This window comes from Paroedura picta, chromosome 6 (assembly GCF_049243985.1).
Source record: "Paroedura picta isolate Pp20150507F chromosome 6, Ppicta_v3.0, whole genome shotgun sequence".
NCBI classification, from domain to species: Eukaryota; Metazoa; Chordata; class Lepidosauria; order Squamata; family Gekkonidae; genus Paroedura; species Paroedura picta.
Genome location: NC_135374.1, coordinates 8,850,966 through 8,876,506, shown reverse-complemented (window position 1 = coordinate 8,876,506; position 25,541 = coordinate 8,850,966). Strand labels below are relative to the sequence as shown.

General features: G+C 47.1%; 1 protein-coding gene across 14 annotated transcripts in view; it reads left to right on the top strand.

Annotated features, from left to right (window-relative positions):
• The window catches only part of DLG2 (discs large MAGUK scaffold protein 2), a 1,130,680-nt gene that overhangs the window by 305,805 nt on the left and 799,334 nt on the right, over positions 1 to 25,541 (top strand). Inside the window, exon 1 of one of the 14 annotated variants that reach the window (XM_077341338.1) lies at positions 9,102 to 9,302. The exons of 12 other annotated variants lie outside the window; for them this stretch is intronic. In XM_077341338.1, the coding sequence (XP_077197453.1) occupies positions 9,261 to 9,302 (42 nt within the window). In that variant the 5' untranslated portion in view covers positions 9,102 to 9,260. Of the gene's footprint in view, positions 1 to 9,101; positions 9,303 to 25,541 lie in introns of those variants that run through there. One more of the 14 variants, XM_077341337.1, reaches the window with a different exon arrangement.

Genomic DNA, 25,541 nt, shown 5'->3' with positions numbered 1-25,541 from the left:
TGAGGAGAAGCAGGATGGGTCCTGGTTAGTATTTGAACAGGAAGCACCAAGCACTCAGGTGCATTTATTACCTGCCAATCTCGGAAACACGGGCTTGTGGTGAGTTACATACAAAATTCAGTACAACAATGCAATCTCTAATAAACCCTCCTCCCTGTTAAAACCCCATCAATTATTTCAGCAGTTAAGCGAGTCCTTGCCCTTAGGCCCCCTTCCTCTCCTCTTAAGCATGGAAGCCAATGAAGTAGACAATAGTGCAAGGAAGAATTCATAGTATCAGGAAAAGAGGAAGAGCCCAACATGAGAGGGATGGACTCAAGAAAAGAAGCCAGGGCCCTCCCTCTGCAAGGTCTGAGCAAGGCTGCCAACCACAGGAGATTTGGGAGAACGTTAATTTGTAGGGTCCTCCTAAGTTGGAAACTGCTTGATGTCACTTAACACAGTGGTCCCCAACCTTTTTATCACCGGGGACTGGTCAACGCTTGACAATTTTACTGAGGCCCGGGGGGACGAGGGACGTCACCGCCGCTGCCTGAGCCCCTGCTCCGCTTGCTTTCCCGCCGTCACCCCTGACTTCCTGCCATCTATTGGGGGCACTGCCAGCAGCAACTGTGCAGTGCCACGCCGAGGGGGAGCCCCATCCATGGTGGCCACCGGAGAGCACCAAAGGTGAGCCAGCAGCAGAGTGGCAGGGCAGCCTCCGAGGCAGCAGCTGGGAAGGAAGACAAGGGGGAGCCGCAGCCCATTACCGACTGATCCACGGACCGGTCCCGGTCCTAGGACTGGGGGTCGGGGACCACTGACTTAACACACACACAAAACATGCTGGGCCCTTCTTGCTTTCTGGTCTTGGTGTGAGAATGCGCCTGTTTTCATCAGGAAGGAGAAAGTTAAGCTGGATATAATAATGCACAAGGCAGAAAACCTTCTCTTAGCATCCTCTGAGCTGGGAGACATCAGTACTCATGTACAACAACATCTGTTATTGAAGAATGCGCCTGTCCAACATCCGGGGAGCGCAAGGTGAAGGATGTGAACGGAATGCGGTTTCTGATGTTTGGCAAAATGTACGCGTTGCGATACCAATCAAACCGAGGAACGAAACCTTCTGATCCCGTCCGTCCTGCAAGAAGGCACTGAAGCGGCATTTCAAAAGGCCTAACCAGAGCACGATGAGTTAGGGAGGAAGCGCACTGAGAAATCGGCCCCAAAATTATTTAAACTTGTTAACAGGAGGGAGTGCGGAAATGTGAACAACTTTCAGTCTTTGCCTTTGTGGTTAATAATGCAAGAGCCACAAGAATGAGATAGGAAATGATGATTTTGATGACTGCTGATTGGCCCCTTGACCCAGGACTGACCAGTTGGGAGTCACAAAGAGCCTCCCAACCCAACCAACCCCCAACGTGACCCACCTTTGCCCCATGGATGCGGCGGTCCTGTCTCTTTGCCAGCCCCGAAGACCTGGTGTCGCCAGGGAGGTAGCCGAGAGCACCCTGCTCCTTTCCCGTCGCCATCGTGAGGGACTTGGGAGGGTGCAGGGATGGCAGGGGGGCCCTCCAAAGGGCCCCCCCCAGAGTACCTGCTAGTGCCCATTGTATTTTTCAATACAGTGGGCTTTAAGTCTAGTACAAAAATAAAACAAATTAAAATGACTGTTGCCTGGAAGACCAGTTTGAAGAAACAAATGGGATTTTTGGCTGTATCAAATGGAGTATCATGTCCAGATCATGGAAGGTCATGGTACCGCTGTACTCTGTTCTGGTTCGGCCTCACCTGGAGTACTGTGTTCAGTTTTGGGAACCCAAGAGGGATGTAGACAAAGTGGAGCGTGTCCAGAGGAGGGCGACAAAGATGGTGAGGGGTTTGGAGACCAAGACGTATGAAGAAAGGTTGGGGGAGCTTGGTCTGTTTAGCCTAGAGAGGAGACGACTGAGACGGGATCTGATAACCATCTTCAAGTATTTAAAAGGCTGCCATGCAGAGGATGGAGCAGAGTTGTTCTCTCTTGCTCCGGAGGGACGGACCAGAACCAATGGGATGCAATTAATTCAAAAGAAATTCCATCTAAACATCCGGAAAAAGCTCCTGACAGTTAGAGTGGCTCCTCAGTGGAACAGGCTTCCTCAGGAGATGGTGGGTTCTCCATCTTTGGAGATTTTTAAACAGAGGCTGGAGAGCCATCTGACGGAGGGGCTGATTCTGTGAAGGCTCAAGGGGGTGGCAGATTACAGTGGATGAGCAAGAGGGTTGTGAGTGTCCTGTATAGTGCAGGGGGTTGGACTAGATGACCCATGGTTCTACGATTCTATGATACAAAAAGAAGTCCCTAGGGGTTCTGAAGAAGTGTGAAAGAGGGGAGACATGAGCCCTCAAGCCCCCCCCCCTTTTACATCAAATGCATTTGCCAGCCTGGCAGATCTTCGTCACAATTTCCAATATTTGTAACCCCTACTCTGGAAACTCCTTTAGAAACCGTACAGGTCTCATTAGCCTGCTGATAGATTTCCGCAGGGGAGCTGCTTGGTGTGCGCACACACCTCTGCTTTGGTTGGGACCAAACCCATTTCTTTTGGACTGGTGACGTTTGCTTCGGAACAGCTCTGTTCTGCCTGAGGCCGGGAGAAGGAGAAAGCCTGAAGGTTTCCAGCCGCTGAGCTATTTCCAGCCAGCCGAACAGATTCAGCCCCTGCAGTGGACTCTCGCCAGCTCACGGTGGCCTAAAATATGAACCCTGTGGGATCAGCTAGACAGGGCGGCTTTCGATCTGTTAAAAATATGGCACTCTTTGGGGTAGGTGTCTTAAAGAAAGATTATTGAGTGCGGAACTTCCTGGCTCCTTTTCTATTTGCATTTAGAATGAAAAACTTTTCTAGTCCTGTGGAAAGTTATATATATTCATTTCTGCATTCATGCTACATTCTGCGTTTATTCTATGTTCATTCCTGTGAAGTCCAACAATGGTTTAGAATCCATTGCAATATTAAGGATGATTTATCCTTCCTTCCTTCCTTCCTTCCTTCCTTCCTTCCTTCCTTCCTTCCTTCCTTCCTTCCTTCCTTCCTTTGTGTCCAGCAAAAAAGCTGTCAATTTAAGTTAGAATTACCCCTCAAAAACCCAATACAACCAGAATAGATAAACCTTTTTAAAATTAACATTTGATTAATGTTATGGCTGCCAAATTAAACCACAAGTAGCGTTGAACTTAATATGTGAAAAGCTATATTAAATTAAAAACCTCTACAGCAGTTTTCTTTCTTTCTTTCTTTCTTTCTTTCTTTCTTTCTTTCTTTCTTTCTTTCTTTCTTTCTTTCTTTCTTTCTTTCTCTCTCTCTCTCTCTCTCTCTCTCTCTCTCTCTCTCTCTCTCTCTCTCTCTCTCTCTCTCTGCCTTGTTTTCCTCTCTTCCTCCTCTCTCAGTTCTTGAGTAGTATCAATCTTTTCCAACGATTACTTTATCAATTGGGCAAATAACTATCAAAACCAGTTTAAAACATTAGAAAACAGTAAGACTAGTTGCTGGCTGTTAGTAGCCCTTATAGTACACAATCTAATTCTGGCTTTTGGGGGAGGGCTTGGGCGATGTTATCGCTGGAGTTTATTGGCCCTAACCAAATGACTGGTGGAAGAGCTCCATCTTACAGGCTTTGTGGAACTGAACCAGCTTTGACAGGGCCCTCAGCTTATCTGGGAACTCATTCCACCAGGTAGGGCCTAGGACCAAAAAGGCCCTGGCCCGGGTTGAGGCCAAATGTACCTTTCTTGAGCGAGGCATCACCAGCTGTCTGGAATTGGCAGAGTGTAATGCCCTTCAGGAGCCTCTGGTGGCTTAGGGTGGTAAGGCAGCCAACATGCTGTCTGAAGCTCAGATCATGAGGCTGGGATTTGATCCTAGCAGCCAGCTCAAGGTTGCCTCAGCCTTCCATCCTTCCAAAGTCGGTAAAATGAGTACCCAGCTTGCTGGGGGGTAAAATGGTAATGACTGGGGAAGGCACTGGCAAACCACCCCGTATTGAGTCTGCCATGAAAACGCTAGAGGGCGTCACCCCAAGGGTCAGACATGACTCGGTGCTTGCACAGGGGATACCTTTACCTTTATCTTTAATGCCCTACAGAGGACATAGACAGGCTGTGAATGTACCACTGTGAGCTCAACAACCACCCTAACTGTAATTTGTTTAATTAAACCAGGCTTTGGCCTCATGTCTGAACTGAGACCTAAAAATTCAGTTTGTCACATCACCAGTTACCAGTTGGAGCTCCCTGATTTTTTACCAATACCCGGACCAGGCATTGGATTTTGAAAGCTGTCCTTGCGATTTCAAACATCGCAGTAGAATGAATGTAAACAACGCAAGCCTTACCTTGCAAAAGCAATCATTTCCCTTCCTTAAAATAACAGAATACAGATGTGAGGGAGCGGACAGTATGAATCAGCTTAGACTTCAGGGCATTGCTCTTGAAGATTCTCTCTGCTTAGGTCTCGGGGGTTTCCTGCATACAAAATTCAAGGCCAGGATTTGATGTTGCTTTAATGGACTGGTTGGCGGCTGTGTCTAGAACAGTTGTTGTCTGCGGATCTTTTCCTGGGGGCTGTTGTTCTGTTTGGGAGACATACTTGGGTAATTTCCTAGAATGCCATTTCACTTGGTGCGTGAAATTGTTCTCTTTTTGACCTAGGTAACGTCTGGGTCTCTCCGTTATTTACTGTCATTTTGGCTGCATTAGTCTCCACCCACCCCCACCCCCACCCCCAAGGAAGCTCATCAGTAAAATGTGCCTAATTGGACCAAAGAGTCTGGCAAACTGCAGGAAATTCTGCGCTCAAAAGGACATTCAGGCTTGTCCCAAATAATAACCAGATTGATGTTGGGGTTTGGAAGGAATATTTTGGCAGAATAGAAATTGCAGTCGTTTTGCTTTTCCATTCCTGGTCGGCATCACTGTTTCTTTTCTGTGGACTTCCTGTCCGTCTCCCCATTGGCAGCTTCTTCCTCCTGTAGGAATTGGTCACATGGGGGATGCCTTCCAATCAAACATCATGCCACTGTAGAAGCCTGGATCTTGGATTAGGAGGATATCCGGGTTCAAATCACCATTCGGTCAGAATGGAAGAGTAATTAGAATGCTGATCCTAATTACTCTCCCGCACTCCTCTTTTTTGGGCTGAGGCCCCAGAGACCCAGGTTCGAATCCCCACTCATCCATGGAGGGTTGGACGGGGACAACAGGCTGGTCACACACTCACATCCTAAACTACTTCACAGAGTGGTTGTGAGGAGAAAACAAAAATGGGTTTCCTACTGGAAACCCATCCAATTTACTCCATCTAAATGGCCTTTTGACTCTCCCCTGGCCTTTCTGATATTAAAACCTGGGCAATATTTTTGTAATAGTTGTAAAGTTTTAATATGTTTGATTAATTAAGTTCAATTAAGTTGCTATATTGATTATACCCTATGTAAATTCAACTGTTGTAACTCACCCCGAGTTGCCAGAGGCAGTGAAGGTAATAAACAAACAAACAAACAATATTTATTAATTATTATTAATGAAGTAAATTTTTAAAAAAATCAACTGCATCGGGTGCTCTTGGCCAGTCTCTCTGCCCATCCTAGAAGAAGAGTTGGTTCTTATATGCCGCTTTTCCCTACCCAAAGGAGGCTCAAAGCGGCTTACAGTCGCCTTCCCTTTCCTCTCCCCACAACAGACACCCTGTGAGGGAGGTGGGCTGAGAGAGCCCTGAGATTACTGAAGAAGAAGAGTTGGTTCTTATATGCCGCTTTTCTCTACCCAAAGGAGTCTCAAAGTGGCCTACAGTCGCCTTCCCATTCCTCTCCCCACAACAGACACCCTGTGGGGTGGGTGAGGCTGAGAGAGCCCTGATATCGCTGCTCGGTCAGAACAGTTTTATCAGTGCTGTGGCGAGCCCAAGGTCACCCAGCTGGCTGCATGTGGGGGAGCGCAGAATCGAACCCGGCATGCCAGATTAGAAGTCCGCACTCCTAACCACTACACCAAACTGGCCATCCTACATCACATGGTCATTGGGAAGTAAAAATGGAAGGAGGGAGAGCAATTTAAGGAGCTTCGGTGAACTGTCCGGAGGGAAGGCTGAATAATAATAATGCCAAATTTCTGTCAATCAAGACAATCACAATGCAGATTTGGCTCAGCCAGTGAGTGCTATTAAAAGAGGGGAAGCAATTACAACAAATTCTGAAAAATGTCAAAATGTTGGAAAAATGCTTAAGAAGGTAGGCAATTACTGATGCTGCTGTATCCGTTTGCAGGAAGGACGGTGGGGCTTTAGCTCAGTTCTGTAATGAAGGGGTACATAGTACCTTACATCCTATCCCCTTTAAGGAGTATTTTAGGAGTGGGGTATATATATATCTCACTTGCCCGTTGTATACAGATCATAGGGCCAAATTTCTTGCTGGCCTACTAGATGGGCTAAATGATAAATCCGACCAGGAAAAACCTGTGTTATTGTTAGCAGATATGAATTCATTTGTTTCTAACAAAATGTCATTATTTGCCCTTGCAGCAAAGAAAATAAGGGCCAGAGTGGTGCTGCAGAGAGCAAGTACCTAGAGGAGCTATAGGATAGGTGGACATGTGTCTGGAAATGTTTTTATGATGTTAAGTGATTGTTGTCAGAGACTGCACATTCTCTTATTTGCTTCTTTTATTACTGATTTGAAATGTTTGAAATCCTTTTATATTTTCCTTTTGCATTGTAATGGCCTATGGCTACACGCAATAAAATCTGACGTGACTATATATTGGTGGCAGCTTCCATGCAGCATAGGAGTGGGTGTGAGGGGCTATGTGGGGGAAATGCACAAAGTGAAGGAGGGGGGCAGAGGAATCCTGGTTCCCCTAGTCGAGTTCCGTCCGCTTGAAATTCCACCTTGTGCATTTTCAAGTGATCTCTTCTAAACACAATGCCACCCTTTCTTGTAAGGTCTACTAGACTCCCCTTGGGAGTGGACGGGGAATTTGAGATGACCCATGAAGAAGCAGATATGGAGAGAGGAATCTGTCACAACCCAAATTGGGGAAGTTTCTGTCGGACTGACCCTGCTTCTGTGAAAAGATCAGGCTGGCCTGGCCTATCCAAGGCAGGGCAATTTGCCCATGCAGACGGTCTTTTGCCTGCCCGGCTTTGGTTCCTGTGTCAAAACTGGCTGCAATTCACGTAACAGCTTCTTGCTTCCAGAAATCCTACCAAGTTGCCCAGATCGTGTTGACTTATGCTTATTCTTCACAATTTGCCATGCAGGGGTAGGTAAGTTTGGAGAGAAGCAGAATCTTTTCAATTCTCTTGCGATCTCTGCTGCTTTGGGAAAGAAAAGGGGAGAGAAATATGATTCTGGCATTATTTTGGAAGACAGCTTCCCACGTTCACGCTGCATTATGACGTTTTGTTGCCAGAAAAGACCCCTGATATGCAGATTTCTTGCTTGTGTCACTGGTCATGTTTTTTCCCCCCAGCTTAGCAACATCATGTCCACATCTATGACTGACCTAAGACCTTTTAAAAATTATTTCTGATCTAACTCTCACTGGGGTGGCGAGCCCGTATTTGGCTGCGTGACTTTGGACTCCCAGGACCGAATACTGCCCCATCCAGAACAAAATCCAAGCATGCAGAAAACCAGGGTGTCAGGTTCTCGACCAGCAGCCTCACCCTCGAAAGCTGTTTTCTACCTGCGGGGATCTTTTCATTTACATATGGAGGATCATATCCATCTAAACATCCAGAAGAAGTTCCTGACAGTCAGAGTGGTTCCTCAGTGGAACAGGCTTCCTCGGGAGGTGGTGGGTTCTCCATCTTTGGAGATTTTTAAACAGAGGCTGGAGAGCCATCTGACAGAGAGGCTGATTCTGTGAAGGTTCAAGGGGGTGGCAGGTGACAGTGGATGAGCGAGAGGGTTGTGAGCATCCTGCATAGTGCAGGGGGTTGGACTAGATGACCCATGAGGTCCCTTCCAACTCTATGATTCTATGATCACTCAGTCCTGTGTCCTCCCTACTGTGCACCCTCCCACCCCCCAAAATGCAAGTTTGGCTCAACTGTGAGGTCCAGGCTTTGGGATGCAGCCTTGTGAATGGCCTTGCCTCCCCATTGGGCCGCCTTTCACCCATTCAGAAACCGAAGGGCAGAACTTCGCCTGGCGTGGGCGACAGTCCCGCCCTCCACAGCCTTGTTATTTTTAGCCAGGTATCATCCCATCACTGCTTGAGAAGCCATCAGCCCCCGGCAGCTGATCGTGGAATTTCTTCCACTCTTTCCCTCCTCTTCCCCCCCCCCCCAGTCTTTCATAACCCGCCTCATCTGGCTAAAGGACTTTTGGATAAGAGAATAGCCCCCCCTCCACACACACCCACCCCCTCCCCAGATCAGCCCCCGGAAAGGAACTTGAGACACGTTGCGAAGGCGACTCTCCCGCCGCCGTCCCCGATCCGATCCTGCGTTTGCAAGCGGGGCATGTTGAATCCGTCATGGGCCACGGGGTGACGTCGCCTCCCTTTGGCGAGGCGAGACGGAAACCTTGCAGGCGATCCGGCCAGCCCCGGAATAGAAAAGAGACTCCTTTCGTTTCTGCTTCAATCACCGCCGCCTCCCTCCCCAACAAAGCACACATGTCACATTCGTTGTTCCCTCTGCAAAAAGACTGCAAAGGAATGAACACGAGATGCAATGGGGGGGCGGGTGGGGTGGGGGGGGGATGCAAGCAGCCAGCCTCACTTGCAGGTTTAAAGCCTCACCTTTCTCCCCCACCCCCCCCCCCCGTCTGGGTGAGCTTTTCCTCCTCCGCCTGGTGGAGTGCATTTTGTTTTGTTTTTTTAAAAATAAAAATGCTGGCAAGGAAAAGCAGCCGAGGGTCTCCATCCTTTGAGTGGCCGATGCCGAAATCTCTCCACTAAATTGCCGCGCATGATGCTCTGCAAAGGCAGGGGAGAGGAGAGACATGTAGCTTTCATTCAGAGCCTCCAAGACAGGTCTTTTCTGTAGTCAGGGGGAGAGAGAGAGAGGGAGAGGGAGAGGGAGGGAGGGAGGGAGGTGGGGGGGGGGGCAAGGAAGCCCAGAGATCAATGCATTTCAAACAGAGAGACTAGAATGCTTCTTGGTAGCACATGCTGAGGACCCTGTGTGTGTGTGTGTGTGTATGTGTGGTGTGTGTGTGTGTACATGGTTTGTGCCGAGCAGAGAAGCTGAATCGTCTGGTCCCTATGCTCCTTGTTTACTGCGATGTTCTTTGCATGTTACTGTGCACTCCGGACTAACGTAAAGGTAAGAGGAAGCGAGACAGCAGTTTGACTCCCCCCCCCTCCCAAAATGTGCGTGTGTCTTTTTTTTTTAACCTCCCCCCTCCCCTCCAATAACACCCCCAACCCCCCCCCCCCAAAACCCAGCTGCAGAAAATGTCTACCTTTGCCTTGCTTGGGACTTTGAATTGGCTTGCCTGGATGGGAATATTATTACAGGTGGTTGCGGATGCTTCGTCTTATCGCCGGCTTTCGCTGGAGAGTCTGATCCGAACGTTTCGCAGTCTGATGACCTTTGGCTCGGATCAGGACTGTAGTTTTGCATGGCCGGGGTGACAGTCTACGGTTCCCCCCCACCCCTTGTCCTGAAAAGTGTCCCGGTAGGCCAGGAACAAGACTCCAGAGGCTCCCGTTCTGTGCTGCTTTATTCCCGCTGGCTTAGGGCAAAGAAACCAGAAATGCATTTCTGCCTTGCTGCCTCATCCCCTCCGGTGATGTGAGCTTGCTTGTTTTCCTGCTGACGGTCTGTCTGCCAAGCCGGGGGAATCTGTCTGCTGGAGCTAGACTCTTGTGCCGATCCAGCTCTCGATTTGCCACACCGACAGGTGCTCTAGCCAAACACGAGACAACGTTGAGGGTATCTGTCGGGCATCTGTGTATAGGCACACATGTCTAAATTTAAGGGAGGGGGGTGAATCTTTCCGGCTTTCTTAGCTTGTGTCGCTGCTACGAAGCTCTTTTTCATCCCCGTTGACGTGTAGCTATTTTTGCTGAATCCAGGCCCCCTCCCCGGAAAGTTCAGTGTCAAAGTTGCTGCATTTCTTTCGTTTTTTTGGCAGCTGAGGACAGAGTTGAAATGATCATTGACATTACGCTGTGCTGGAAAGCAAAGCTAGTGGGCCAACCAGCCGGAGGAACAGAGCTGCATAATTTAAATGAATTACAGTCTTCTGTCAACCTGCTGGGGAGGTATTGTCAGTGTTCCCGTTATGTCAGCCATGGAGGAATGTCTGCGTGAGTGTGGAAATTCACATCAAAGGCATATGCGCAAGCTCATTTACTTACTTATTTGTTTTTAAGTTGGAGGAGGATTTGGAACAGGTTTTTCTTCTTGAGCCGTTCCGCCTCCCAGATGTTTCTGAGAAAGTTTCGTTTTCTGCCTCCCCTTTTGGAGTCTCGTGATGTCGCCGACAGAACAGAATCAGGAAGGTTGACCGATGCAGCATCTGGAGATTTTGATCCGCGGACGTGTCAATTAGGTCGGTCGGGCAGAATGTCCAAAAACTCGGTGACAGTTCGTATCGGCAATCCCGGGCGAAATTTTTGTGAATGGCCAGATGCTTGGAGATAGATCTCTGAACAGGGCAGTGACCTAAACATCGTACTGTTCGTTCACGTATGACTGAAAAGTGGCAAAATATATGCAATCTGTTTCTAAGCGGTCGTATTTCTTCTGGTATTGAGACGTGAATGTCGAGGGCCACCTGGTCTTTGGACGTTAGCTGAAACATATTGGGTTCATGGGAGCTACTGAAGTGGAAGCTCTTGCATTTGAAGGAAGGCAAGGAGAAGTTAGGCAAATTAACAGCCATCAGTGGGAGATTTTGCACCTTACCTGGGCAATGTATAGAATGGCCCAAAGAAGTCAGAAGATGTGTATTGATTATTTGTATTTTCTACAATAGCTGCAATATTTCCATAGCTTCTTTAGGAATGTTGATCTTTGGCTAGGAAATACACATTAGCTGGATAATGTACGTGGAACCACTGAGCACAATATACTCTCAACTGTTTCCCAACATCCCCAGCCAACGTGTCTAATGAATACCTTGTTCTTGTGTACGTGTCCATGGGCTGAGATGAATGGGTACAACTCCCAGTCAACTTATATAGGCTACAGCGTACCAGGTCCAATAGATGGCAATTGGAAAGCAAGTATCTCCATGGCTCTTACTATAAAAGTACATGAACTTTTATATATACTATAAAAGTACCTGAAAAGTTCATCCAGAAAACAAAAGATTGTATATACGCTACTGAAATGCCATAAACTTAGTGGATGTTGACATGAACTGGCAAATCTTAAGATTTTATGCAGGGCAACAGATGTTGGAAAATTTTTACCTCAAGAAGGCTTAAAACAATATTTTAAACTCACAGCATGATAAATACCCTTTACCAGTGGGCTAATGGGCATTTTGATGTTGATTGAAGGTACTCAACTGGCTTTCTTATTTTCTGGAAGGATTTCCAGATGTTTCTAATCTTATTGAAATTTCAGAAGAATGCTGATACTGTGACATGCATGTTAGCAATCCAAGTGATGAGATCACATCATGTATGACAGCTTAAAGGGATAATAATAATAATAATAATAATAATAATAATAATAATAACAATAACAACAACAACAACAACAACAACAACAATAACAATAACAATAACAATAACAATAACAATAACAACAATAATAATAATTCTTGTAGCCTGCCCTTCCTGGTAGCTCACAGCGGGTAGTAAAATGAGTTAAAACAACCCATTTGTTTAAAAAACAGGTTCATTGAAACCTTCATATACATTCTATCCTCCCCATTCAGTAGAACCTTGAGGGAGAGGGGAGGTCCCAGATCTTCTTGGAGGGTCGGTCTTCTTCTCTTTTGGCACCGAGGCCAGCATTTTTGTGGTTCTGTCTGGCCTAAACCAAATGCCTGGTGCACCAAATGCTCTGTCTTGCACCCCCTGTGGAACTGGTTAAGAGGGGTGGGATTTATGTTCCAGTTGGGTTGGTTTAATGTAATGCCTTTCTGAAAACTCCCTTGCCTGAATATGTTATTCCGGTGGAGGTAGGAAAGTAATCAAACTTTAAAGAAAAACAGAACTAAGCATTTGTGAATGCAATCTGTACCAATGCAGGTGTACACTAACAGCTGACAGCTTAACTCTTTGCCACTTTGTAATTAACATTTAGTAACCCTTCCTCCCCCTTTCCTTCCACGTGACAATCAAGGTTAATAAGCAAACACAGGGATTGTTTATCAGTTTAAGCCATGTTTCCAGTGTTGTGGTATCCGGAGCTAATATTTCCTGGATTTTCTGGCACACACATCACTTGGAAAGACACATACATTTCCTCCGTTGTCTCCAAGATCCATGGGGAGACATTGTTGGAACTATGGGACTGACCAGGTAACTCTGCCTTCTGGGCCCTTGATTTCTGCTTGTCCCAGGTAATCAAGACTCAGGAGATGGGACCATAAGAACATCAGAAGAGCCCTGCTGGATCAGACCAGAGGTCCATCTAGGCTGAGCATCCTATCTCACACAGTGGCCAACCAGTTCCTCTGCACAACCAACAACAGGCATATAGGCCAAGCCCTTCATAAGAACCTCATAAGAGCCCTGCTGGGTTAGACCAATGGTCCATCTAGTCCAGCATCTTGTCTCATGCAGTGGCCAACCAGTTTCACTGGGCAGCCAACAAGAGGACATGAAGGCTGAGGCCTTCATAAGTACATAACAAGTATACTTCTGGATCAGACCAATGATCCTTCTAGTCCAGCATCCTGTTTCACAGAGTGGCCAAGCAGTTTCTCTGGATGGCCAACAATAGAGAAGAGAGGCTAAAACCTTCTCCTGATGTGGCCACCTGAGTCTGGGATTCAAAGGTTTACAGTGCCCTCCGAATGCTGAGGTTCCCCTCAGTGACCCTGTAGCTATTGATAAAGTTATCCTTCACAAATCTGTCTGATCCTGACTTAAAACTGTTTATTCCTGTGGCTACCACCACATCCTCAGGCAGAGAATTCCACATTTTAATCACTCTCTGTGTAAATAGATCCTTTCTTTTGTCTGTCATGAGCCCACTGCCCATCGATTTCTCTAGATGCCTTCAAGTTCTAGTATTTTGGGAGAAGGAGAAATATTTCCCTTAGTCAACTCACAAGCCCATGCCTCATTTGATAAACCTATATCATGTCACCCCTTAGCCATCTCTTTTCTAGACTGAAAAGTTTCAGACTCTTCAGCATTTCCTCCTAGGGAAGATGCTCCAATTCCCTCATCATTTTGGTTGCCCTCTTCTGGACTTTTCCCAGCTCTGGAATGCAGTCCGGCCATCACCGGTACTTCTAAGATTTTCCCATGCATTTTGACTGTAGTAGAGTTGCACCAGGGAATTCTAGTGCATCCTTATTACCGCCCTCTATATGACAAAGGTGTCATTGCCTGTTAATATTTAGGGGGAAGTTAGTGTGAAATGGAGCCTCCCCTCATCAGCGAATTGAGGACGTTGTACACATCAAGCAGATTGCCTTCATGTTTCATAGGATCATAGAATCGTAGAGTTGGAAAGGACCTCCAGGGTCATCTTGTCCCCTGCACAACCCCCTGCACAATGCAAGACATTCACAACTACATTGCTCACCCACAGTGACCCCATTTTCATGCCCAAGTGATCCCCCCACCAAAAATCTCCCAAATCCAGCCTGGCCCGGAGGAAATTCACCCACCATCCCACAGTGGCAATCAGCAATTCAAGTTGTAGCACTCTGTTCTTTGTGATATAAACCAGATCTGCGTTTGGAAACCACTGGTTCAGAGTGCAAATTAAGATTCATATAAACTTGTCCGGTTTCCTTGAACGATTTGCTTCTTGGCCAGACGGTCTGTCTGCAATGCCGTTCTCAGTGCTTTCATGGGAATTCTGTATTGAACACAGGAAGAGCCAGCTTGATATAGCGATTGAGAGCAGTGGCCTCTAATGTGGAGAGCTGGGTTTGATTCCCCATTCCTCCACATGCAGCCAGCTGGGTGACCTTGGGCCTTTACAGGACGTTTACAGTTCCCACTGAACAATCCTGTCAGGGCTCTCTCAGCTATACCTGCCTCTCAGGGTGTCTGTTGTGGGGAGAGGAAGGGAAGATGACTGTAAGCTGCTCTGAGACTCCTTTGGGTAGAGAAAAGCGGCATATAAGAACCAACACTTCTTATTCAGTAATATCAGGGCTCTCTCAGCCTCACCCACCTCTCAGGGTGCCTGTTGCGGGGAGAGGGAGGGAAGGCGACTGTAAGCTGCTCTGAGACTCCTTTGGGTAGAGAAAAGCGGCATATAAGAACCAACACTTCTTATTCAGTAATATCAGGGCTCTCTCAGCCTCACCCACCTCTCAGGGTGTCTGTTGCGGGGAGAGGGAGGGAAGGCGACTGTAAACTGCTTTTGAGACTCTGTTGGACAGTGAAAAGTGGGGTATAAAATCAAACTCCTCTTCTTCTGCTACTGAATCAGGCCTTCAGGTTAACACTCTCAGTATTAATAGTGGCAGAATTTCTCTATGGTCTCAGGTGGAGGTCTTTCCCCTCACCTAAGGCCTGATCTTTCACCTGAAAACTACGGACTGAACCTGGGATATTCTACATGCCCAGCAGATGCTCTACTCATGAGCCAAAGCCCCACCCAAACATTTTAAAGGTGTTTGTCCTGGCACTTGATAGGGTTAGGCGGTAGTGCTACATACAGACACCTGTGCAAGGTATTTTAAAAATGCCAAGGATGGCTCGGATCCTGCGAACGAGTTCCAAGCATATCTAGACAATCTCTGCCCCAGACTGCATTTCCTCTTCTGCTAAACCTTCCATTTCCCCTCGGGCCCATTGAAAAGCACTGAACCTGTGCCAACGGACGTTTTAGTGTCACAGGAAGCATATCCCATGGCTGAGGCCGTCTAGCATGCAGGAAACTCACTCCCCAGGTCCAAGCCTGTGACTACATAAAACGACATCGTTCCATCTTTTATCTTCCTGTACATTGCTTGAGGGTTCTCTGGATGGAACGAGTAAAAATAAAACTGCACAGAAGTCTGGGGAGATATGACTGTGTTCTTCTTCTTCTTGTGTGTTTTGATTTTTAGCCTGCCTTTTCTCAAAAAGAGGCACTGGCAAACCACCCCGTATTGAGTCTGCCATGAAAACGCTAGAGGGCGTCACCCCAAGGGTCAGACATGACTCTGTGCTTGCACTGGGGATACCTTTACCTTTACCTTTTCTCAAAAAGATGCAGGCTTCTGTAGCTAGGTTTTGGGGGCCTGTTATTACTTGTAGAAGGCGGCACGATGTTCGGAGGGGTGCGTATGGATTTGTCATGTGTCCAGATCCTGGTTTGACATTAAGGTCGCTGGCTCTGGGCTGGGCAATTCCCAGGGACTGGGGGTGGAGCTTGGGAAGGGCAGATTCTGGAGAGGGGAAGGGCCCCAGTGGGGTATAATTCCACACCTTTGAGGGCCCACATTCAGCCGGTGCTTTGTCATCTGCACTGGTTACCAGTCTGTCTCCGAATCCGATTCAAGGTATTGGTATTGGCCTTTAAGGCTATACGCGGCCTGGGTCCCATCTACCTGCAGGACCGCTTGGTTGCTTATGCCCCCCGTAGAGCACTCCGATCTGCGGGTATGAATTTACTGGTTATCCCGGGCCCACGGGATGTTCGCCTGGCCTCGACCCGGGCCAGGGCCTTTTCAGTCCTGGCCCCAACCTGGTGGAACGAGCTCCCAGAAGAGCTAAGGGCCCTGCCGGAGTTAACAGCTTTCCGCAGGGCCTGTAAGATGGAGCTCTTCCGCTAGGCATATGGTTGAGGCCAGGGCAGCTCTCCCACTAATCCATCAGAGGATCCCCTCCAATATTGAGATCTCTAACATCGAGATCATTGTTAGATCTATTGTATTGGTGCCACCCTCTTCTGAATATTATTCTCCCCACCAGGCTGAACATGGGGGAAGTTGGGTAAATACGATTAGAATTGTGACCACCACCGCTTATATGTTATATGTGATACGTTGTTTGACGTAAATTGGGTATTTTTGTGGGGATTTTATTGTGTTTTTAACTGTTTATGTTGTAAACCGCCCTGAGACCTATTTGGAGAAGGGCGGTCTAAAAATTAAATAATAGTAGTAGTAGTAGTAGTAGTAGTAGTAGTAGTAGTAGTAGTAGTAGTAATAATAATAATAATAATAATAATAATAATAATAATAATAATAATAATAATAGTCCAATCTCCAAAGCACCCATTTCCTCCAAGGGAGCTAAACCCCCTGTTCTGGGGAAGAGTTCCAGGAGCTCACCAGATGTCTCTGGGTAGTGGGGAAACCTCGCAGTCTGTCTCAGCCAAATTAGGCCAAATAAAACCATAGCTTTATTTTTCATATCTGAAACAGGCTGGCCACATATCCACCCAGCGTAAAAAGAGATGTGTAAATTTTGTGTTGCTGTTCGGGTGGTTAATCGAGGTAGCATTGATTGCTGCTTTCATATATAGTAATTTTGGCTTTATTCACCCAACACTTAAAATGGCTTATCAAATTAGGGGACTCGTAAGGAGCTGACCCCTGCTGTCACGCTCTCTAAAATATATGGTGATGAGCTTATCGGAAAGACTGGCACTGTTATTAACTGGCTGTCCTTAGAATGATCCTGACTACCTGTTGATAGTCAAAAGAAACCCAGTACAAATAGTGTCTGGGGAGGATCTTCATGCACAAGATCAGCAAAATGGTATTCCCGTGCAACGAGAAGCCTTTAAAGACAAATAAATATTGGCAGGGTGAAGTTTTTAAAAAGGAAGTATGTGTCCAACAAACTGAGAGCCAGTTTGGTGTAGTGGTTAGGAGTGGGGACTTCTAATCTGGCAAGCTGGGTTCGATTCCCTGCTCCCCCACATGCAGCCAGCTGGGTGACCTTGGGCTCACCACAGCACTGAGAAAGCTGTTGTGACCGAGCAGTGATATCAGGGCTCTCTCAGCCTCACCCACCCCACAGGATGTCTGTTGTGGGGAGAGGAAAGGGAAGGTGACTGTAAGCCGCTTTGAGACTCCTTCTGGGAGAGAAAAGCAGCATATAAGAACCAACTCTTCTTCTTCTTCAGTAATATCAGGGCTCTCTCAGCCTCCCCTCCCTCACAGGGTGTCGGTTGCAGGGAGAGGAAAGGGAAGGCGAATGGAAGCCGCTTTGAGACTCCTTTAGGTAGAGAAAAGTGGCATATAAGAACCAACTCTTCTTCTTCTTCAGTAATATCAGGGCTCTCTCAGCCTCTCCCACCTCACAGGGTGTCTCTTGTGGGGAGAGGAAAGGGAAGGTGACTGTAAGTCGCTTTGAGACTCCTTCAGATACAGAAAAGTGGCATATAAGAACCAACTCTTCTTCTTCTTCTAAATTGGGTCTTGGGGGGTGTCTGCCTGTCAACAGTGTTGGTGAACGTTTGCATTTCCATGTGACTGTCAGTTGTGTTTTCCATTCACATTTGTGATGGCTTTATTGCCCAACGTGGTGGCTCTGATCCAGGAACATATCCCTCCCTCCTCCAAATGCTAGGGTACACAAACTCCCTGGATTTTTTTTAAAATATTTTTTATATGGGCTGTTCTTTCCCCCACTTTGCCCATCTGTTTGTGAGCAGACATTGCTGTATTTCTTGCCACCGCTTCACTCCCATTGTGTAGATGTTGAAAATATTGAACAAGTGAGATGTCCCATTTGGGATGAGGGGGGGGGGCACATAATGGGCAGGATCGGAGAGGAAAGGCAAGGTGGTCACAAGTGTGGCATCCCTTATGAACTCCTTCTCTGGAGCTGTCCGTGGTCCTGAAGCCAATGGGGAAACAGACCATCTGGGGATAAGATGCAGCACCATGGATAGCTCAAGAGGAGACTTCCCAGCTAGGCGAGCTCAATCTCTGATTCCAGGGCTGCCTGCAGTAGGCTTGCTGCTTGTGCTAGGCTAAAAAAGGCCTAAGCTAAGCGTAAATGAACTAAACATACCTTATTGTTGTTGTTGTTAGGTGCAAAGTCGTATCCGACCCATCGCGGCCCTATGGACAATGATCCTCCAGGCCTTCCTGTCCTCTACCATTCCTTCTACCATTTAAGCTTCAGTGACTCCATCCAGCCACCTCATTCTCTGTCGTCCCCTTCTTAAATTGCTCCCAGCATTAGGCTCTTCTCAAGGGAGTCCTTCCTTCTCATGAGGTGGCCAAAGTATTTGAGTTTCATCTTCAGGATCTGGCCTTCTAAGGAGCAGTCAGGGCTGATCTCCTCTAGGACTGACCAGTTTGTTCGCCTTGCAGTCCAAGGGACTCGCAAGAGTCTTCTCCAGCACCAGAGTTCAAAAGCCTCGTTTCTTTGAGGCTCTTTTTATATATCTTTATCTATATCTATATCAGAGAGAGAGAGAGAGAGATACACACACACACGAGACAGATTTCTAGAACATTTAATGGAGAGAAGCATTAATGGAAGCACACACAAAGGAATGGATTAAATGATTTCTTCTTCTTTCCATTGATGAAGTTTGAACTTACTAGCAATTAGTGACATCGTACATGACAAAAAGGATATTTTATCAGTTCAGTTACCAGCACCTCCCCTTTGGACTTCCTTTCTCACATTTTTCATTCTACTGAGCAAAAGAGAATTTGTGTCTCAAAAGAAAAGGAAGGTGAGCAAAAAAAAATACTGGATGATGTAAAAGACATTGAGAGCCAGCATGGTGTAGTGGTTAAGAGCAACGACGGTATAGTGGTTAAGACAACAGGATTTCATTCTCTCCTTCTCCAGATGTAGCTGGCTGAGTGACCTTGGGCCATCCACAGTTCTTTCAGATCTCTCTAAGCCTCAGCTACCTCACAGGTTGTCTGTTGTAGGGAGAGGAGGGGAAGGTGATTATAAATTTGCTTTGAGACCCATGAGGCCTGTTGGGTTACCTTAGGCAGTCACAGATCTCTCAGATCTCTCTCAGCCTCATCTCCCTCACAGGGTGTTCCTCATGGAGAGAGGAAGCTAAGGTGATTATCAGCTGCTTTGAGGCACATGGGGTCTGCTAGGTGACCTTGGGCCAGTCATAGTTCTCTCAGAGCTTCCTCAGTCTCACCTGCCTCACATGTGAGGGGAGAGGAAGGGCAGGTGACTGTCACTTGCTTTGAGACTCCTTTGGGTAGTAAAAAGTGGGGAACAAAAAACAGTTCTTAATCTACAGTGCCTCTGACTTACATTAAGTAAGAGAAAGTGCTGTGTAACATGAGTGGGAAGCATAAATAATACATAACAGAAATAATAGAAAATCGGGACTTTTTCAGAAGCAGTCCACAGAATAAAGGCTTCTTTGACATTCAGAACAGCCTTTGACACCCTTGATTACAAGTCTGGAAATGATAGCCAAGCTACATACCCAATGGATGGATGGATGGAAGTTGATAAAGGAAAGTGTAGACAGCATCTCATTTCTTTTAACCAAGTGCATATCCAAGATGCCTCAATAGCAGACTGGGTGATTAGCTGCTTGCATTTCTTGTTGGCTTTGTTAGCTGTTCCACATAATATATTTCTGGTGAGGACTTGGAGGAGGAGCTGGTCTCATGGCTTAAGTGCCACTCAGCGCTTAACACCCACTCTGTGCGGCTGTCCTGCCCCCGAGTGCCTCCTCCTCCAACTGGCTTGCCTGTCTGTCCAACAGTCAGCCAATTGCCTTCCACCCCCCACCCTGTATGAGCCTCTTGTGGCGCAGGGTGGTAAGGCAGCCGTCTGAAAGCTTTGCCCATGAGGCTGGGAGTTCAATCTCAGCAGCCAGCTCAAGGTTGACTCAGCCTTCCATCCTTCCGAGGTCGGTAAAATGAGTACCCAGCTTGCTGGGGGGTAAGCGGTAATGACTGGGGAAGGCACTGGCAAACCACCCCGTATTGAGTCTGCCATGAAAACGCTGGAGGGCGTCACCCCAAGGGTCAGACATGATTCGGTGCTTGACAGGGGATACCTTTACCTTTACCTTTACCCCACCCTGACCACCCCCTCCTCCTTCCACTTCCTCCGAGGCTCGGAGGCTGCAGATCTCTGCCGCATGAGAGCTGGCCCTGCTGGTGAATTCCCTAACACCTGCCTGCAGCCTTTCCAAGTCCTGGGGGGCGGGATTTGGAGGCCATCCACAGAGTTCCTCCACCCCACCTCCCCAATCTAGTTCCCGTTGTATTCCTGAATGCAACAGACAGGCCCCTAGTAATAGTATAACGGTGCATAACAAAATGTGCTGAAACGTCACAAAACAATGGCAACCATTTCCTCGCACAAAACATTGATTATGAAGTTCAGGCCTTGGTAGGGACTAATGAAACCTGGCTTTTGTTGTGGTTTCTTGTTGTTAAGTGCCCTTGTGTGATGTCTGTTTAGACAGGTGCACAATAAATTGTAGTGCAAATAAGTCTTTCTTTATGTTTTGGACTCCGTCAACCACTGCCATTGAGCAGATGGGAGGGAAGGAAATTCTTTTTGTTCAAGCCCTGATCCCACCATTTTTACACTTTTTGGAAACATTTTCTCCCTTCTCAAGTGCCTGCTGTGGATTTCAGTGGAACGAAAGTGCAAATATCAGTGCAGCAAATCAAAACAGCTCAGTCAGATTCTGCAGGACAGAGGGTACTTTAGAATCATAGAATCATAGAGTTGGAAGGGGCCATACAGGCCATCTAGTCCAACCCCCATGCTCAATGGAGGATCACCCTGAATCATAGAATCATAGAATCATAGAATCATAGAATCATAGAATCATAGAATCATAGAATCATAGAATCATAGAATCATAGAATCATAGAATCATAGAATCATAGAGCTGGAAGGGGCCATACAGGCCATCTAGTCCAACCCCCATGCTCAATGGAGGATCACCCTGAATCATAGAATCATAAAATCATAGAATCATAGAATCATAGAATCATAGAATCATAGAATCATAGAATCATAGAGTTGGAAGGGGCCATACAGGCCATCTAGTCCAACCCCCATGCTCAATGGAGGATCACCCTGAATCATAGAATCATAGAATCATAGAATCATAGAATCATAGAATCATAGAATCATAGAATCATAGAATCATAGAGCTGGAAGGGGCCATACAGGCCATCTAGTCCAACCCCCATGCTCAATGGAGGATCACCCTGAATCATAGAATCATAGAATCATAGAATCATAGAATCATAGAATCATAGAATCATAGAATCATAGAATCATAGAGTTGGAAGGGGCCATACAGGCCATCTAGTCCAACCCCCTGCTCTACGCAGGATCAGCCCTAAGCTTTCCTCAGTAACCTGCTCGAAAGCCAAAAAGTCAACTCCCAAGGCGAAGAGAATACCTTCCATATTAAAAAAAAAGCCTCAGAAATAAAAAGGGTGAAATATTCCATCACAGTGGAAGTACAGAAAAAGTCAGATTCCAGAGTTAGACTTCGCCCTGACTCAAGATAACTCGATCTCATCAGACTTTGGAAGTTAAGCTTGGTGCACTGCTTAGGAACACGGACTTCTAATCTGGCATGCCGGGTTTGATTCTGCGCTCCCCCACATGCAGCCAGCTGGGTGACCTTGGGCTCCTCACAGCACTAATTGAGCTGTTCTGACCGAGCAGTAATATCAGGGCTCTCCCAGCCTCACCCACCTCACAGGGGGTCTGTTGTGGGGAGAGGAAAGGGAAGGCGACCGTAAGCTGCTTTGAGCCTCCTTCGGGTAGAGAAAAATGGCATCTAAGAACCGACTCTTCTTCCTCTTCAGTAATCTCAGGGCTCTCTCAGCCTCACCTCCCTCACAGGGTGTCTGTTGTGGGGAGAGGAAGGGAAGGTGACTGTAAGCCACTTTGAGACTCCTTCGGGTAGAGAAAAGCAGCATATAAGAACCAGCTCTTCTTCTTGTTCTTCAGCAGGGTACTTCTTTCTCTCCCTTCTCTATTTTATTTGTTTGTTTGTTTGTTTGTTTATTTATTTATTTATTTATATACCGCCACTCCCATACAATGGCTCGAGGTGGGGTCACAAAGTCCTCATTAAAATCCCATTAAAGCTGTGAAGGGCTTAAGGGGGTGGCAGGTGACAGTGGATGAGCCATAGGGTTGTGGGTGTCCTGCCTAGTGCAGGGGGTTGGACTAGATGACCCACGAGGACCCTTCCAGCTCTATGATTCTCTGATGCTAAAAACCCCATTAAAAGGACATACCGATACAATATTTAAAAAATACACAGCAAACAGGTGAAATAACACAAGCCCCACGCCCAAGACTAATACCCACTATCGGGGAGGAGAGGGGGCCTAGTTGGCAACGCCCAGGTGCTAACGACAGCTCTATCCCCATGGCCAGTTTTATAACCCTCTGTCATGTCCCCTCTTAGTCACCTCTTCAACCTTTCTTCCTCAGGACAGTGTTCCATCCCTGCAGCATTCTAATTGCCCATTTCCCGCCCCTTCCCCCCCCCATAGAACTGAATTCTGCTGAATACCATTGGCAGAGTGAAAGTTGGAAGGGGCGATAGACGGCTTATTTGCTGATGCTGCCTTCTGCTGCTTAACATAATCCGACACAAACGCCTGGAAGAACACTGCTCCTTTATTGTTTTTATCATTTTTAATCTTAAGAGCGTTACACTTCGCAAGGAATTTATGGACGTGCACTGGGTGTATCGTTATCTTTGAGGTAGTGGTACTGGTTGATTTGGAGACTGGCATGCTTCTGTTTCATTTGGAATCCGGTGCTGGATGTGAGTTTTGTGGATTACATGGGTCTCCAGAAAGACAAATGAGTGGGTTCTAGGTCAAACCAAGCCTAAACTTGCCATAGAAGCTGAAACCATTAATCTGAAGCTTCAGAGCCAGTGGGTTCAAATCAATTCAAAATAATTTTCAGCTAAACATCCGGAAGAAGTTCCTGACAGTTAGAGCGGTTCCTCAGTGGAACAGGCTTCCTCAGGAGGTGGAGCCTCTCTGCAGCCTGGGAAGGATCAGACAGGGACTCTGCCAAACAGCTGATCCTGAGAATCTTTAAATGCTTCCTGCTCTCCCAGCCTCAGTGGGGTCTGCAGGGAGACATATAAAGACCCTGCCAAACACCTGTATCTCCGAGATCAGCAGTCTGGCGCTGTTTCCTCCAAATCAGTTTGAGGTTTCCGAATTGGTCAAACTCAAATCAGTGATTGAGTTGGTTCGAGTTGTACGGAATCAGGAAACTTCAGATCCAAAATGTTCTGATTTCCCCCTTGTGCACATCCCTATTTGCCAACTCCGGGTTGGGAAATTCTTGGTTATTGGGTCTAGCAGGCCAGAGCTTCCCGAGCTTCCAGAACCTGCCGAAGGAACTATTTTCTCCAGAGCAACTGACTTCCATCCTCTGGCAGAGAGTTATAATTGTGAGAGTCCTCCAGGTCCCAATTGAAGGGTGCTGACTGTAGGTGGCAAAGATACCTGGAATGGGCCCAGCTGAATTTTGTTGGCTGTGTAAAAATGTAAACATGGGTAAGGGGGTGGGGAAAAAACTTCAGTTCGTCTGCTCACGTTTTGTGCCATTCATTTACAGAGCGTGAGTGCCAGGGTGCAATTTCCCCCTTGCCAAGGGGACGCTGCCAAGATGCTGTCTCTGCAAAGAGCTTTTGGTGTCCCTGCTGTAACATTTGCATGTCTAGCATTTTGTGAGAATGTCCTCTCCTTAAGTGAGAAGCCTGGCATCCATCTCTGGCTTGGAGCTACCGAAACTAGGAATGAAGGGCTCTTTGCTAAATGCCATTGACAGTGGTAGATACCCCTGTCTCCAGGGTAGGGTGGGGGGCTGGCAACCCTAGCACACATGCACACAATAGTATAGGACTTAGCTCTTAGACCCATGTATACACTGCCTCATTTTGGCATGCTCTTTTCCCAAATGAGCTGCACATGAAGACCTCTGTTAAGTAATAGATATATGGGTTAAATTGTATAGATCAGGGGTGGCCAAACTGTGGCTCTCTAGATGTCCATGGACTACAATTACTTTGAGCCCACCAAACAGCTGGTCTTCTGTATCAGCTGTTTGGTGGGCCCTTTAAATGTCACCCTCCAAACCCTTCCCAATCTGTGGAGAGCTTGTTGTGGTGCTAGCAGGGGCTCATGTTAATTGTGGCAAAACTGTGGCTCTCTAGATGTCCATGGACTACAATTACTTTTGAGCCCACCAAACAGCTGGTCTTCTGTATCAGCTGTTTGGTGGGCCCTTTAAATGTCACCCTCCAAACCCTTCCCAATCTGTGGAGAGCTTGTTGTGGTGCTAGCAGGGGCTCATGTTAATTGTGGCAAAACACTCTCCGTCCTAACCCCTTATTTGACAATAGTTTGCCTTCCTCTTCTGAGTCCCTTTTGCATGTGCAATAAATAGAATAGTTGTGTATGCGCTGGGTGGGTCCAGAAGAGGTTTTGTGGCACAGTAGAAGAACCTCTGCTTTGCATGCAGAAGGACACAGTTTCATCCCCTGGCATCTCCAGTTGAAAAGGGCAAGGCAGGAGGTGACGTGAAAGACCTCTCATTGAGACCTAAGGGAACTGCTGCCAGTCTGAGTAGGCAATACTGACCTTTACAGACCAAAGGTCTAATTCACTATAAGTCATTTTCATGTGTGTTCATGGGTCTGTCCTGGCAGTGGCCAAGTGGAAGGAGTTAATGAGATATGAGGCAAATAGACAGACAGACAGAGATGGGCCGACTCACAGGGGACTGACTTCTGGGGCAGAGGATGGGAGTGAAGGAAAGCTGCTGGGTTGCAGAGATGCATGGAGATGGGGAGAAAAGAGAACATGGGGAGAAAAGAGATGCTGTGTTGGATCCATCCAATCTACCACTCTGTGTCACACCGTGGCCAAATCCCAAGGGCCATCAGGAGGTCCACCAGTGGGATCAGGCCTCCCACTGTAGCCTCACAGCAGCAAGAATACAGAGCATCACTGCCCCAAACATAAGAACATCAGGCCAATGGCTCATCTAGTCCAGCACTCTGTGACACAGTGGCCAAAACCAAGTGGCCATCAGGAGGTCTACCAGGAAGGCCAGAACTCCAGAAGCCCTCCCACTGTTGCCACCAAACAGCATGAATGTAGAGCAACACCACGCCAAACAAGCATATTCCATCTATACTTGTGGCTAAGAGCCACTGATGGACCTCTGCTCCAGATGTTCACCCAATCCTCTCTAGAAGCTGTCCATCCTTGTAGCCACCACCACCACCACTTCCTCCTGCAGTGAATTCCACATGTTAATAACCCTTTGGGTGGGGAAGGGCTTCCTTTTATCTGTTCTAAGCCTGCTGCTCATTAATTGCATTGACTGCCCCCAAGTTCTTGTACGGTGAAAAAGGGAGAAAAATCCTCCTTTGTCTCCCTTCTCCATCCCATGCATCATTTTGTATGCCTCTTCTCAAGGTACCCTTCCATCGTCATTTCTCCAA